This window comes from Nuphar pumila, chromosome 12, assembly GCF_984573655.1.
Source record: "Nuphar pumila chromosome 12, dmNupPumi1.hap1.1, whole genome shotgun sequence".
Taxonomy (NCBI): domain Eukaryota; kingdom Viridiplantae; phylum Streptophyta; class Magnoliopsida; order Nymphaeales; family Nymphaeaceae; genus Nuphar; species Nuphar pumila.
The window spans coordinates 59,266,573-59,283,858 of NC_143260.1; the positions used below are offsets into that span (position 1 = coordinate 59,266,573).

The window sequence follows — 17,286 nt, forward strand, 5'->3', positions numbered from 1 at the left end:
CAGCATTTTGTTATTTGCACTCATCAAGGTTGCCACAACCTACTCATCCAATCATCGCAACGTAAGAAGACGTACTTGTCAAAAAGTACAAACGTACTTGTCAAAAGTACAACTACGATAAAAGGGATATGGTTTCACCAAAGAAACCCCAACTTATCTGCATAAGAAGTAACACAACACAATTTGACAAGATAAGTCTTAAATTCATTTCAACAATATTTTGCATATTTCATGATACAAGGTCGTCTCGGATCTCTCGTCCGATCAACAAAGTACTTAACATGTCGTGCATGTCTAAAAGTACACAACACTGAAAAAGGGAGGTGCGTAGGCTTCTCAAAAGGAACACACAACTTCATAACGATCCAAAGAATATAGGAGTGCTCATTTGGCACGATTCATCCTTAAAAGCCACAATGCCACATTAAGTCATTCACACAAGGCACAACACTATCAATCTTGCATCCAAAATTTATCTTAGTATCGACATGCGACACTAGATTGATAAATGAAGAATGGGTCCTTTAACAAAACCCCATTCATTCATAGGCTCATGCCCCTGATCGGGGTTATTCGAATTGGGTCGCAACTCGAATCGGGGTTATAAAATACTTCTCCCAAGTGTGTGGACCTGGGAGGGCCCAAATGTGACTTCGCAATCCGACAGGACTTAAAACTTAACTTAGCAAAAGTTGTGCATTTTGAAGAGCACTGGATTTGCAGAAGGAAATCCTCTTTAAAAGAACTATAGCGCACAAGCGCAACTTCTAGTGTTTTGAAAACAATTGAAATCAGGTTAGGCACAAGACTATATTTATGTAAGTACATATTTACCATAAGTGTGAGCATATGCAGATTATAACATGACAACAAGTAACTCTCGACTTGCAATGCCGCACATCGAGCGAAAAGCACATAAGTAACACACGAGGTACCAAAACCATACCTTGACCACTTAGATAGGTAAACACATAAGGTCATAAGTAATACACGAGACACGAAGTCGTACCTCACTCAAATGAAACGTGCAGGCAAAAATGGATGCAAGCAAACAAGGGCATATGTATTTCAAGAAATACGAAACCACACCTCAACTCATAAGCAACTATGCAAAATAATGATCGAAGAATAAAATTGTACATTGACCCATAGGAACGTACAGGCAAGTATATATGCAAGCAATTAAGGGCATAAGTATTGCAAAAAGTACGAAACCACCTTCAACCACATAAGCAAATACGCAAATTAATACTCAAAGAGTAAAATCATACCTCGACTCATAAATGTGCAGACAAGAAAATATGCAATACAGAAGCAATATAAATCTAAGCATATCTAGCATGGGCATCTTAATTATTTCAACTTAAATAGGTTCATTTATTGCCCTTTGTGCGACTTTACCCTACCTCGGAATGTTGTGTAGCTGTGTACGCCTACGCATGAAGATAATACGAGGGTCAGGCCGCGGAGCACGAACGGGGCCTATTGCGTAAGCTGCAAGGGTACGTTATCAGTATGCATTTGAATGAATAGGGAAAACAACAACGAAGGGCTGGGGTCTCGGCTTTTCTGCAAAATAAGGCAGGGATCAACGGTCCCTGCTGACCTGAAACGAAATGGGGTAGGGTCCAATGACCCATGCTGCCAAAGGAAACAGGTGCAGGGGCCATCGGCCCCTGCCGGATATTTAAAGAAGGGCAGGGGCCATCGGCCCCTGCTGGGTTTCCGAAAAGGGAGGCAGGAGCCGAAGGCTCCTGCTGGCTTTAAAGGAAGGGCAGGGGCCATCGGCCCCTACCAGAAAGAGAAATGGCAGGGGCCGATGGCCCCTGCCGAAAATCAACAGAGAGAGGGGAGCGCAGGGGCCAAAGGCCCCCTGCGGCTTTCAAAGAGGAGGCAGGGGCCAATGGCCCCTGTCGTTCAGGGAGAAAAAGGGCACAGGCCATCGGCCCCTTCTGGTCTTTAAAAGAGGAGGAGGGCAGGGGGCAAAGGCCCCTGTCGGTCTTGGGAAAAAGAAATGGCAGGGGCCATCGGCCCCTGCTGGGTTTTAAAAGAAGAGGGGCAGGGGCCGATGGCCCCTGCCGGAAGGTAAGCAGAGAGAGAGACGCAGGGGCCTTTGGCCCCTGCCTGCGACTGTCGGGAGGGGAGAAGGTAGAAGAAGAGGTGGGAGAGGCGGAGGAGGAGGAGAAGACTGAGGAGATATAGGGCGTACCTGAAAGGGGGGCGCCGTCGTCGATCTCGGCTCCCTTGCGAGGTCGTTGGTGGCGGCGATTGGAGAGAGGCAGCAGCGTCGGGAGGAGAGGAGGAGGAGGTGTCAGCAACGAGAGAGATGGAGTCGGGGAGAGAAGAGATACAGAGGGGGAGAGACGAGAGACGGAGGTGGCATCGCGGTTCGCAGGGGCGTCGGGGTTGCAGACGAGGCTGTTGCCCGTAGGAAACAAGAAGGGGGGGTGGTGCATCGATCCTCCTCTCGCAACGCTCTTAAAGAGCTCGGGGAGGGCGAGATCTGGGGAAACCCTCAAGGGGTTTCCTTATCCTGCCGAAAGGGTGGAGCGGCGTGGGTGAGGAGCAGCGCACAGGGGAGGGTTTTGCCCTCACCCTGCGTCGGGTTTTAAAACCCCAACGAGGGCGGGCCTGGGTCGGGTCCCGACCCGACCCGGGTCCGATAAATTTTTTTTTTTTACGTGGGTTTTACATGTATCAAGTAATACACATGTGTATACTAAACAGGGAGAAGGTAATCATCCATGCGCACAAATTCTCACAAAATATATTTTTAGAAGAGTCTCAACCTAGAAAATTAAATCGTATTTCTAATGCACCAAGTAGATTTGTGTCATATGACTCATTTTCTCCAAACTTTAGAGCATGTCTAATATCTCTTCACTCTTACTATGAACCATCTTATTATAAAGATGCCAAACAATATCCTCGTTGGAATGAAGCTATGAAATGTGAACTTAATGCTCCTAAGAAAGCCAACACATGGGAAATTGTTGATCCTCCCTTAGGCAAGAAACTTATAGGATGCAGATGGGTGTCTAAAGTAAAAACTAAAAGTGATGGGTCGTTAGAACGATATAAAACAAGGTTAGTTGCCAAAGGATATGCTAAAAAATATAACATAGACTATGATGAAACCTTTGCCCCAATTGCACGAATGACAATTATTCGAGCTCTCATTACTATTTCATCTATTAAAAAATGGCTTAGTTTTTAATTAGATGTTAAAAATACCTTTTTGAATGGAGATCTTGGGGAGGAAGTTTACACGGAACCTCCTCCAAGGGTGAATTTAAATAAAACAGTTTTAAAATTAAAAAAGGCCTTGTATGGTCTTAAACAAGCCCCAAAGGCTTGGTATGACAAATTTAGTAATGTATTGATTAATTTGAGATTCATCTCTTGCTACTTGGGTTTCTTGAGATATTTTTTAGGCATTGAAGTGGCCTACTCCCTTAGAGGATATATTCTCTCTCAAATGAAGTTAGTTGCTGACATTTGTGCTAAGTCAAGAATTTCAGATAAAAAGAAGGTAGAGACCCCAGAAGTTATAAATGTTAAATTAAGACTCAAAAATGGTGTTCTACTTGAAGAACCTACTCCATATTGTCAATTAATTGGAACTCTTACTTATCTTTTCATCACCCGACCTGATATTGCTCATGTTGTTCATGGGCAATCCAGTTTCAGCATGCTCCTACCACCGTGCACATGACAACAGTAACGAGGATTGTGCGCTATATTAAAAACACTATCTAAAAAGGGTTTTTATTATCGTCTTCCTCATCTTTTGATTTAACTGCTTATACTGATGTTGATTGGGGCGGTAATCCAAATGATAGAATCACAACTATTGGCTTTTGTATTTTTTTAAGAGATTCGTTAATTTCTTTAAAGTGCAAGAAACAATAAAAGGTATCTTTATCCCCAACTGAAGCTGAATATCGTGTCATGGCCACAACAACAATGGATATTGTGTGGCTTAAAATTCTTCTCAGTGATATGGATATTGTCATCTCAACTCCATCAAAGATGTGCTATGACAACAAAAGTGCAATCTATATTGCAAGCAATCATATTTTTCATGAGTGCACCAAACACATTGAGATAGATTGTCATTATGTTCGTGATGAATATTTAAGAGGAACTATTACATTGCCCTATGTTACCTCAGAGTATCAGTTGACCGACTTCTTCACCAAAGCTCTTCCTACTCCTCGTTTTCTCTTTCTTCTCAACAATCTTTCAGTTCTTTCCCCGTAAAGTTTGAGGGGGAGTGTTAATATATATATATATATATATATATTGTATATATATTGCAATTTCTTTGTATTGTCCGATAGAGGCATTTTGGTCTTTTCAAATGTATAATAAGTTGTTTATTAGAAACAACTTATCTTTTTTATTTTCTTTATTTCTTTTTCCTTTTTTTTTATCCTTATCTTTTTTTACTTTTTGAGCATTGGGGCCCCCACCTTGGAGTCGTTGGGAGCTCCCCAACGACTCCAAGGGTGGGGAGCTCCCAATGGCTCCTCCTCCCCTTGTTTGTGTATATATAGGGGTGTTCCCCCTTCACTTTATGTATTGTTCTGCAACTCATTCTCTCAATAATATTATTCTTTTTGCCTTTTGGCATTATCCCTTTGTGGATTTGTGTGTGCACTTAAAGTGCTTGTGTACTCTCCTTTGCTTTTGTCCATTGTTGGACTTGTAAGTGTTCTACACTTAATATTTATATTTCTGCTTATTTCATTACAGGCAGCACACAAGTATCCAAGTCAGTCCTAAGCAAACATTCCATCTTAAGACAAGACAGATCATAATAAAAATTGAACAGAGTGAAAAACCTAAAATAAGCGCTAGTCTTTTGTGGTAAACAAATAAAAGAAGCTCAAAAATAAATAAAGAACGTTAGAAATGGAAAAGGGTAAAAGAAACACCAAAAACGAAAAAGGTTGATAGAATAACAGTACAGAATGGTGTTAAAATCAGTTTTTTTTTTCATGACATTTTTGAAGAGAAGATCTCTTAGAAAATATCTTAAAAGAAAAACTTTCAATAAAGCAAAGGCTTCAGTGACTGCACTTCTAAAAAGACAGCTAATGCTATACTTTTGTTTTGGCCCCACTAAGCAAAGTCCAACATCTTTTATTGAATCCAAGACAATGATGTTAAGTATAAACATGACAGTAGAATAAGTGATATGAAAGAAAAAGATATAGCATTCATCAAATTGCAATGTTGCTCAGGGCATGCAAGCATTCTCTTTCCATGAGGCATAGAACAAGTCCCACCTGAAGCCATTTTTACATTGCTTTCAGCAGTAGGATCGCTACCTCCAGGTCCCATATCAAAGAGCTCAACTCTCTTATTGCCAAGACTACTCATGTACCTGTAGATCCATTAAGTTGAGTAAAAATCATCTGAAGCAAGCAACACAGGAAAATGAGCATGGTGCAAGTGACAATAGGCAATGGCAAAAAGGCACACCACAAATGCTAATGAAGTTACAAAGAATTAATTTGAAGAATGTATATAACAGCAGCTGCTTATATTGAATCTATTCTTTGACCAAGCAAAGTTAAGACTTGGTCAACAAAGAAAAAAATAAATAGACAAAAAAATTCCACCAAAAAAGTTGTTACTGATAAACATCAGAGATTCAGACAAAATCATAAATACAAGCAAAAGAAACTTGACTAAAAGATAATAATAATATACATATGCAAAAGAAGCATTTCTCACTTTTCAATGTCCTAGAACACGCCACACTCTATCAAAAAGTTTACCTAGCTTCACCGTATGAGAATAACTTAATTATGACTTGCTAGATAGAACATACAGGAAGTTACCAACATAATACAAGTTATTCTTTTCTTTGACTGAAGGAAAATTGTAACAAGTAAACCACGGATTCCTGGCGCATAATAATAGGTTTATTTGGTTTCTTGGCAACACTAATAGGTTTATTTGATGCAAAAAAACATATATTAACTTGCTCTGTCATAGGGACACACTACTTTTCGGCCAGTGACATACGAACAATATTTTATCATTATTAGTATTTTTTTAATAAATTGAATAGTATTTTCAATAACAAATATTTATATGTAATAAAAAAATATTTTTAATCAATTAAATAATGAAAAAAAATCTGTGTCCTCATGTCCTATTTTTGAAAAGAATTACAAACTTGCATCTCAAGCTCGCATTGAGTCACACTTAAATGTTTGTGTCTTTGTAACATGGTTAGCTTCTTGAAAGATCATTCCTGTCATCAATGATGCTCCACTCCCAATGCATTTTATTCATCCAAAAAGCTTGCTATACATATTAAACTATGCCTTGAAATAAGGTGGCAAAGAATTTATTTTGTCTGATCCTTTTTTTGCAATTGAATCCATGATAACTTCGACAGCTGCTAACCAACATACCATAAACCTGCACCCTCAACTTCTTTCACCTTTATCTTTTTCTTATTTGACTTGATTTATCTTTACCAACAAGATGGAAACAAAATATTTTTCATTAACTTCTAACAACATGGGCACAATTGCATGAAAAATATCTACAGCCAGAAACTCTTGGATGCATCTCATATGTCAAAACGTTGAGAACATGCCACATGACCTACTGCCATAGAAATGTAGCACCACATCTATGTCACAAATATAGGAGTATGTACGTGTACATGACTCATGAACGAGACACTGATTCGACAAAATTTTGAAAAGGATGACACGGCGACGCAGATATATAATAATATAAACATATAAACAATTAAAATAAAGTGTTTTATATTATATAACATATATTGAACGGTTCAGTTAAAAAAAAAAATTTGTATTTTATTTATGAAAACATTTTATTATCAATGTAATATACTTAATACAAATATTTCATATTACCACTAACAAATTACAATGGTATTTTTGTAACATTCATTAAGTGGATGAGAGGTGCTCTCCTTCTCTCTCTTGAGTGCCCTTCTCTTTTTAGGGATGTGATGGGTGATAAAACAAAAGAAAAAAATTTGGCATGCCATATCTGACAGCATGTCATTATTCCCTGACTCTCTCCCCTCTCCCCCACTCTTTTTCTATACATGGACAGGGCAAGACCCTATACAAACGAAGTCACTTATACCTTAAAGGACTTGATATGCATCTGACATGTTTTGGAGCGTGTCATAGATGTGTCGCGTGCCAAAAGGTATCAGATTTTGTGTCATAATGTGTCATCTGTCACACACGACCATTTTAGCATGTCACTGTGACATAGCACCACATTGACAGACATTCATAAACATAGACTTGCCATAGAACTGCATCAAAAAAATATCAAGAGTATTGTAGTCAAACTTGGGTTTTAAAATGTAAGTTTAAAGTTAATATATAAAATAATAAGAGGCAATGCCATTGAATCTAGTTGATCCTAGAGGCTTGAGGAATGTACCTCAAGGAAAGACGAAGGTCTGATAAAACGAGAAGTTGATTGAGGTGCTAAAATCACAAATATAGAGGATTATCATCTGTGAACTTATCTTTATTTGGTAGACCTATTAAATAAGGGCTGTAGGCCTCACAGCATGCACCAGTGTTTCTAGAACATGATTGCTGTCACCTCAACATGCAGAGGCACATAACCTATTTTAAAAGCTTAGGGTAGAGGTGACATGGGATTGAAACATGACCAATTTATCCCAACAAGAATGACTTCTGCATCTTGACAGCTAAACTTGATCTGAAAAATAATTAACTGCAGATATCACAAATCCGACATTGTAGATCCATCTGCAATGCAGAAGGAAAGAGAACGTACGTTTTTCTCAAAGCCACATAGGAATTCAGCTCTTTAATCTGCAAAAAATAGTGCATTATGTTAAGCTCAGCAAGAAAAGCTAGTGAATACTCCCAAAATATTCACAAAAAGAATGGATGACCATAGATTGTTTCTTCTCATTGAGTTGCTTATTCACTTCAGGAGGATTCCCACTCTCTTCCTCTTTGAGTTCACGATCAAATTCCTTGATCAGACTGGGCAAGAATAAAGGCCAAAAGCAGTCAGCAAGAATGATAATTTCTCAATCAACATGTTATGATAAGACAAAAGGATAAAAGGACAAAAAGGAAGGGGGGGGAGGAGAAGAAAAGGAAACAACTGCAGTGTCCCAGTTGCTTTTTCAAATGATAATTAATACAAACAAGATGGCCACTTCTCGCTAATAGAGTGCTATGCTGGTTTAAATGTTTCAAAACCCTGATTAAAATAGGACCGGTAAGGCAACCAGACAGGGTTACTAATTGTACAGAAAAATAACTTAAACTGTCCCCCAAACTTCAAACTAACACATCAGTGCACGTCTTCTTTTTTTCTTTTCAGAAAGTATAATGCAGAAAATACTTTGATAACCAAGAACCCTATTACGCAGTATGGGAGGAACGTCTGACAAAGTGTACATAAAACACAAAAATGAAAAATAAAGATAGTGAGAATAAATCCAAAAAGAGAATGCATAATGCACGGAACTGTTAATTGCAATAACAACAACCTGACAAAAAGAGGAAGTAGGAAATGCAAATACCCTGACAAAAAGAGGAAGCATGCAATGCAGACAATAGAGAGAGAGAGTGATGGACATACCGCTTACATTCCCTCATTTTTGCAGTCAACCCTTCCAATTCATTGCTCTGACGGTTAGGGTCTTTAATCTTGTCCAGTTTCTGGAAGCCATTTCTGCCAAAAAAAAAAAAACCAATCCACCTAGAACATTCAAAATCCAGCAATAAAAGAAACAAATCTAACTGCTTCAAGAAGCATTTAGCAAATGCTTCTACACAAAGATGACAACTTCAGTAGCTGCTTAACAACAATTGAGACAACATATGTTACTTGGATCCTGATACAAGCATCAATGTTAGACAAGGGCACAAAACGTCCAACACATTGGCCTTGAAAAGTTTGATATGGTGGACACGGCTACGTATATACATACATATATATGTGTTTTAAGATGTGCATTGTAACTCCTATTGTAACTGCCCATAAATAGTATCGCGACATATCTAAAAATTGCAAAATTGTACTTAATGTTGAGAGTCATATTGTATAATATGTGTGTTGTACACTTATTGATGCTTCCCCTTCTCTTGTAAATGTATTTATTCTTAGGAGCATTTCAGTAACATAGCATAGAGGCAAAGTCAAAGAAGTTTGTCTTTTAGTGCAGCTAGGGCTATCGTCCCTTATAGGGGTTGTATCTCTTGGTTTTTCTCTCTAATGAAACTTCAAGTTCTTCTCCTTTCTTCTTGCTTCTTCTTCGCAATTTCATGGTGCTCCTTGTGTGAATACTTAAAAATCCAAAAAGATAAAAAACCAAGAAAAAATTCCAATAATTTCACAATGCAAGAAATAAGGCTGCTAAGTACAAAATAAAGCCAAAATCTTGCATAACAAAGAATAATGACACATAAAACATTGAATACTCAAAAATTAAGATAACAAGTTATTTGTGTCGTTTATGATTAAAAATAAAAATAAAAATTTTGTATCGAAACAAAATAAAGAAAGCTCAAATACAATACAACGAAGTCAAAGTTTTAAATGATATTTTAGCTAAGACACTCCCACAACAATGGTCTTCTTGCAAATATTATATTAGATGAGAAAAATGACAGCCCTGTGAAAAACGGCCTTACAAGTGAAAAATGTCTACTTAAAATTGGAAGGACCACTTAAAAGTGGTAAAAAGTAACTCTCTGAAAATGTTAAGTTCCAATAGAACCTGTATCATAAAATACATCTCGTGTCAGGATGTATCATAAGATATGCATATGTACCATATGATAGGTAGGATATGCATGCCACACACTCTTAAAACCAATGTTGTAAGTATCGTATGGTATTGTACGATATGTATCGTTACTATGGAAAAAAATGATATGATACACAATTGTATCGTGACACAAGTGTGTATCGTATATATTGTATGATCCAACCCTAGATCGTACACCTACGGTGCACTTTGAAAAGGGCTAAATCATAATTTTTGGGGGGGTTTAAAGACTTCTTGAGGGCCAACTTTGTCATTTGTGTAGAGGTCATTAGAGGGATATCCACGCACCCTAGGAGTCGTGAGAGCGATTTGGGGGTTGATCTGTGCGCAAAGGAGAAGGCTTTTGTGGTTTGCTCAAGAGTGCATTTTCACCATTTTTTCACTCAAGAAAGTGGGTTAAGGTAAAAAATCTTTATTTTTTGCTTCTTATTGAGCTTTTTTGAAAAGATGACATCAAATGATCCAGCATTACAATGGGGCGCTTAAGTAATGAGTGAAAACCGATTAAAAATCGAGTGCAACTATTGTCATAATATTTTTTTGGGTGGTATATATTGGTTGAAGCATCATTTAGCCAGAACACGTCTCATTGTTGCCTTCTGTATGTCAAGGAATTTACCGAATGCCATGAAATGGTAATGTCAACAATTACTCACTGGTCTGAGAGAAAAAAACAAAAAAAAAGAGATGAGTGAGGCAGAAATAGAGTATGTGCAGCCCTCGGAGGACAAAGAAGCAGGCATTTTGAATGCATGGATTAAAGAAGAGACAAACATTTTGGATGAAAAGGACATTTAGTGGATCAACATTGAAGGAGCACAGGAGATAGATGATGAAGAACCCACGTATATTGGAGACGATATGAATGTCGAAGAAGGAGGAGAAGAAGAAGAAGATAATGATGATGATTGAACTTATATTTTAAGAAAACTTGGTTATTTAACAATTAAGTGTTCATAAACTTGGTTGTTTTGTTTTTGTTTATGTAATATGAAAGTATGAGTCTTGTGGCATGTTCTTAATTGCAAGATATTTAATATTTTGCATTGTTCTTGTGAATTTGATGATGTCTTATACAACTCATAGAGACATAAATGCTTCATATCTGATTTTAAGGTTGTATTTTGTGCAAATCATCATTGTTTCATGTGTTATGATTTTTTTAAAAATTTTGCTAATTTTTCTGATTTTTTGATTGTTTTTTTATTTTATTAAAAAAACTATGATATTTTACGATACGATACGTATCTTATTTTGGGCCCAACCGATACATGTAACGATATGATACTTACAACCTTGGTTAAAACTAGTTTCAAGTGTATCATGTTGGTGCTTGCCTGAAAAGGTGTTGTATCTTAAGGTATCATACAAGCCCTTCAAAAGTCGCTCAATGTGCACTTAATTGATAGCATTGAAATTTGAAACCAATCAAAGAAAATTTGATAGCATTGAAGCCTGTTCAAAATGATGCAGTTGACTTTACATTTGTAGCTTCCTTCTAATGATGTGTAACTCATTTCAAAGATCTCTCGATCTATAACTGGTATATAACTTGATATACTTTTCGACACTTTGTATAAAAAAGTATATATCAACTTCCAGTATTGTGCTATTTTGGTCTCAAAATGCAGGATAATAGCAGAAATAGGAAATTGAGATCAATGAGACTTCTTTTGGGGTTATTAAGATATTTTCCTACCAAGAAGTATCTAAAAAATCTAAATTATGTAGAACGTCTTTGTTGAGTAATAAATGATAAATGCAAAAAGAGTGAGAAATCACAAATAAAATAATATAAAAGAAAAAAAAATTAACGAAATGAAAGGTGAAGACAATTCAAATGATTATGTTTATATATTTAGTGGTCAGAATATTATCAAACAATAGAGATAATGATCACCTAGTGAAGATTTTGAATAGAAAGGGAATTCTAGACATAAAATTAAGATGATACAATGGATTTTAAAGATGAAGCAAACAGATTTCCGAAGAGCAACCAAGCATGACTAAATGATTTCCATAAAGAAATGGCTAAATGAAAGAAGTGCAAAAATTTTAATGGACTTGCAAGTGAAATAAACCTGAAACAGACAGAATGATCCAGTTCTCATTTGAAACAAATAACTTCTCACTTGTATCTCCCGTTGGGGTGGTTAGAGACATTTCTAGTTCACCCTACGTTTGTTTCTTTCCAAAACTTTGATGCTTTAGGCTCCAAAGTGCAACCCCATCAATATTGCCAGAAGCAGTGACGAACTTTGAATTTTCTATGAATATAGTTTTGATCTTTTGTTACATATTTATATTAGGATGAATATGGGGACATTTATCGAGTATAAACGAAATCCAATTAGTTTGTTTCAGCATATATCCAGGGAGGACCTTCACGTTTATTACATCTTAAGATATAAATATCAGCCCTAGGATATAATTAGCTCCGAAGATAGAGGTAGCCATGTTCAAGAGATGCTTTAAACTTTTGCAAAGTTGCTTTTCTCTCTTATGTCTCCACATTCAAAGTCCCCATTAATGCTCATACACAAGCTGCATTCCACATCTTGTACTTTCCCAATTGTGAATCCAAAAAATAGTAGCATTAATTGCACAACAATCACGACGTGAAAAAATTGGGTGTACATTAGACAACAGTCCTTACCAACTCAAATGCATGCTTGTGTAACAATAAACGTGTATGCAACTATATCCTGCGGCCGAAGGGTCATCAACACCATACACAAATGCTCCACTTTCACTATGTCAAGGGCGGCATGGATGCAAAAATCCTCACTTAGAAGAATAGCACAAATGTCACAAAACTCCACAATTCAGAGAACATTAGTGGAAAGATTCATCTCTTCATCATGCAACCACCAATTCTCCACATCTCTCAAAAGCACCGGACTAGATCTATGCAATCTATGATACTCAACAAATATCGTACCCGACGTCCCTTCTGCTTCATCTCTACTTACTATCTTCCAGACTCCAAGTAAACGCCCAAACTACACCAATGCAAAGAGCTTAACAAGGAAGAAAAACTACTATTGCAATTCTTTCACAATTGATACCCAAATACACACACCCGAAACACAGAAAACCTTACAAAACCTTGCATTCCGTCAATTATATGACATCGGCGATCGTGGTACGAAAAACCGATTGTAGATCACAAAAAAAGGATCATCCGAAACAGAAAGACGAAAATTCGGAGAAAAAAGAGAGTCCACGCACGCGATAGCACGGAACAGATCTCTGAGCTCGCCGTCGATCTGCTCGAGTTCAGCACTCATCTTCAACTCGGACGCCATCGCGGCTCGCAAGCGGGCGGGTTCCGGCAAGTCTCCGCCGGATTCCGGAAACCTAACTCCTCCCCGGAGGAACTTCCATCGGAGATCGGAGAAGAAGAAAAACGAGGACCCCCTGAGAAACCCCAACGAAGAAGGACAACAAACTGAAAGGGCTTCTTTTCTTGAGACTTCAGCGTTGGTCGCCGGGACGGCAAACGATGACCCTCCTTCGTTTCTTCCCAGCCTTCCTGGCTTTGGTTCTGGGAACGGAACTAAAGACCGGAGCTTACAAAAATAACCTTTTGATTCTAGTCAATGACGAAGAAGTATGTATAATTCGACAGCCAGGCTCGTAGCGAGTCCTGTAGGAACTGAGTCCGATCGGAGTCAAAGTCGTCCTGATTATCTTCGACCCAGATAAACCCAGGAGAGTCAACATCAAACTCTGAACAGAAACCGGCCTGAGCATCAGTCCCTCGACTTGCTGCTAACCTTCCTTGCTCGGTTCGGTTAGATATGGCTCGGGCGAACTCAGAAAACGTGAATTTGATTGGACCGGTTCTCTCGATTTGTCACTATGAGACATCTTGGCCTGGTCGCTTGAGCCCATTTGAAGCCTTGGACAGAAGAACTCTAGGTTGGTCGGCGGGGGTGCTTTGAGCAAGCGTAGGGGGGGTATTTTTGGTATTATAAAGTCAACGGCTAATTTGGACATGGTTTGAGGTTTAACTGCTTTTGAAGGCATCCGGTTTTGCCAAAAATAAAGAACCACGCGGTGGATGAGCTGTCTCATCCCAATAGCGAGCATGTGGAGATGGGACCCACTAGCAGTTGGACTCCAATAATCTTCCATCGCTATATTCGCTTTGCCGGAAATTTAGGGATTTTAGACCGGGCCGGGTTGGATCCGACGAACCGGATCCTAAATCAAAAGACGTATTTAGGCTGGATTTCTACTAGCGGTGCAAAAGGGTTTGGTTCGGACCTCCAATCCGAATCCGTACCTCACTCTATGATATTCATTTTGAAATGTTCACTAAAATCGGGTACAATAGTTTTTATTCGGGTTGGATCAATGATTTCTGTGAAATATATATTGAATCTGAATCAGATCTGATCTGTTTGTGCTTTTTAATACGTAAGAAAAATCTTTTTTCCTGCTTTTCTTTTTGTTTGTTTTTTTTTCTTTTCTCTCAGATCCAGTAACAACATTACCATATATATAATTGGGATCTACATTCAACTATATATACTTCATCAAATCTAGTTCAGATCTGCATTAAGAATCAATACTTGTTCAAACTTGGTTTGGGATGACCAACCATGAATGTTCCAAGTTGTCGACCACACATGTCTTACAGCCAACCAATGCAAAAGGACTTGCAGGCCAGATGCGGGTTAAATCCAAACTCGACCCCAAAAAATCTCACAGCCAAACACGACATAACCCACGAACAAACACAGATCCTCCTCGAAAGTCCAGTCCTTGGTGTGCGTGAGTGTGCCCACGTGTTGAAGAATACAGATAGAAGAAGAGAAGAAAAGAGTTTTTATTTTCTTTGATATTGTGTGTGGTCTGGTCTGCATATACAAAGCTAAACAAAAATAATAGGAGAAGAGGAGAAGAACCATAAGAAAGTCATATAATTTCTATATTTTTTTCCATTGCAAATTATTGTATGCTCTATATATTTCTATGTATATGTTTGTGCCTTTGTGTGTATGTGTCCATTTGCGGTGTGTGTGATTAGATTGGATGTTTTCTTTTGTTTCTTTTAGGAATTTAGTTATGGTTTTTCTGCATAGTACCTGTGTGAGTGTTATATTCATTCATTACTGAACTGAATGTTTTATTTGTGAAGTTTTATGAGTTTTTTAGTAAGGTGGGTTATGCATTGGGTGTTTTATGCATGATTCTGTTGGGTAATATTTATTAGCTTTTGTATAGTGTTGACAAGAGGAACATAGAGGTGTGAAAGATGTTATTCATGATGCATAGCCCCTTAGATGTCAGTTATGCATTGTGGTATGGAGAGTACCTCTCCAACGAATTCGAGCAAAGATGTAGGTTTCTTGGTTTTCGAAAGATAGAGGATTATAATTTTATTATGGTAAGATTACTCTGTACTTTGTTGCTTTGGAGATTCTTCAACAAATTTCTGCCAGGCTTCAGAAAATGTATTATGCATATGAATTTATGCTTCTATGCTATGAGGGCCATTGTGAGGTGTTAGACAAGCGTATCAAATCACTTGAGTTATTCATGGATGTTGATGAGATTCACCTAGGTGGATATCAGACAAACATTAATACAAATTTGATTTAGCTTGATAAGAAGTAGTGGATTGACTAATGTAAAATGTGTCTAGGAAGTGTAGTTTTTTCTCTTTATGAGAAAATGTTGCTAGTCGATGCACTCAGGTTGGCATTTACAAATTAAATACGTTATACTCAGAAAGTCTATTGAAAAAATTATTCACCTTAGCAGGGTCCACAAATACTTGATCATTCGAGATCATGTGACCCAAAAATATAACCTTCTCGACTCAAAACTCATACTTAGAGAACTTCTGATGTACTCAAATAATATTTAAAATCGTCCTCAGGTGATCCTAATGTTGCTTTGTTCTTTCAAAATATACCTGGACATCATCAATAAATACTATCACGAAAGAGTCTAAGTAAGATAGAAATACCTCATTCATCAAGTCCATGAATGTCACTAGTGCATTAGTGATTTCGAAAGGCATCACTACGAACTCATAATGCTCATACCTCGTCCTGAACACCATCCTCGGGATATCATTATCCTTGATTTTGGGTTGATGGTACCCATATCAGAGATCGATCTTAAGGAACACCTTAGCCTTCTGCAATTGATCAAATAGGTACTCAATATGGGGTAGGAGATATTTGTTTTTTATGGTTGCTTGGTTAAGCATCTTATAGCCTATGTACAATATCATCAAACCATTCTTCTTCTTCACGAATAACACCAGTGCTCCCTAGTGTGAAATACTAAGTCGAATAAATTTCTATTCCATCAGCTCCTCCTACTTCTTTAACTCCTCGAGCTCTGTCGATGCCATATGGCAGGGTACCTTGGAAATCAGTGTGGTTCTAGGCAACAAGTCAATACTAAAATCCACTTCACTGTGTGGAGGGAGTCTTGGTAGCTCCTCTGAAAATACGTTCAGAAACTCATAGACTATCTCCAACTCTTCCATCGACTGAGTGGTAGGCTCTGCTAGGATTATACTGACTAGAAACATAGTGTCAAATTTCTGCAAGTACTTCTGAGCCTTTAATGTGATGATAACTCTATCTTTTAGGATTAGTCTAGAGATTCAGAACTCTATCTCCGAGGAGTCTGGTCAAGACCACAGTATTTTTCTTTCTCGACACAAAACACTAGCATAGTGTTCATATAATCAGTTCGTGCCTAATATGATGTCATACTTGGTCTTATCAAATAGAACAAGGTTAGTAAGCAAGTTCTGCCCATCCAATACTATGTTCACGTCAAGTATGTAGGTAACACACAAAGAATTATAACCCACTAGATTATATACATCTAAAGCATGGTTTAGGGGCCCAATGTTTAACCCCAATTGTTTAGCAAACACTACAAATATAAATGAATGTAGCACCATAATCAAATAAGACAAAAGCATCTTGACTAGCTACTAACACCATATCTTGCACCAAATCACCCCACTGCAACTGGTCAGATGTGGTGGCATAGACAGCCTACCACCCTGTTTTGCTCAGTTGTGTGAGTTTTAGAAAACTTTTTTAAAATAATATTTTTAATAAAAATCAAGTGAAAGTCAGACACCAAAAATATAAAAACCGACTCGCATGAGTGGTGGAGTCCGGGTTGATCTCAAGGAACGAGAAATACTTCGTATTTAAACACACAATCTAACTACTCTTAATTGCCTTGAAAAAGAAAATATTAATTAACTAAATAAACAAAAGAGTGTTGCCCCTTGCAAAGGGCTTAACAAATAATTAAATGGCTTATTATAGACCCAATTAATAAATAAATAGCAGAAATAAAACCCTATCTAAAAAGAAAAGGCTTCAGTGCTTTGAGTCTTATTGTCCCTTCTTGATTGATTTGCTTTCTTTTATCCTTCTTTCTGTGTACCCTTTAGGTAC

The 17,286-nt window shown here is 37.7% G+C and overlaps 1 protein-coding gene across 3 annotated transcripts in view; it reads right to left on the bottom strand.

Annotated features, from left to right (window-relative positions):
- The window catches only part of LOC149820951 (putative plant SNARE 13), a 69,890-nt gene extending 56,533 nt beyond the window's left edge, over positions 1-13,357 (bottom strand). For 2 of the 3 annotated variants that reach the window (XR_016426594.1, XM_089983035.1), the window contains exons 1-5: positions 13,067-13,357; positions 8,644-8,736; positions 7,943-8,036; positions 7,822-7,859; positions 5,295-5,392 (exon numbers count right to left, since the gene is read on the bottom strand). Coding sequence is in view for 2 of the 3 variants with exons in the window: in XM_089983035.1 (XP_089839161.1) it covers positions 5,295-5,392; positions 7,822-7,859; positions 7,943-8,036; positions 8,644-8,736; positions 13,067-13,143 (400 nt within the window). In the remaining variant the exon portion in view is untranslated. The remainder of the gene's footprint in view (positions 1-5,294; positions 5,393-7,821; positions 7,860-7,942; positions 8,037-8,643; positions 8,737-13,066) is intronic. The other variant, XM_089983036.1, reaches the window with a different exon arrangement.
- Positions 13,358-17,286: the final 3,929 nt, after the last annotated feature.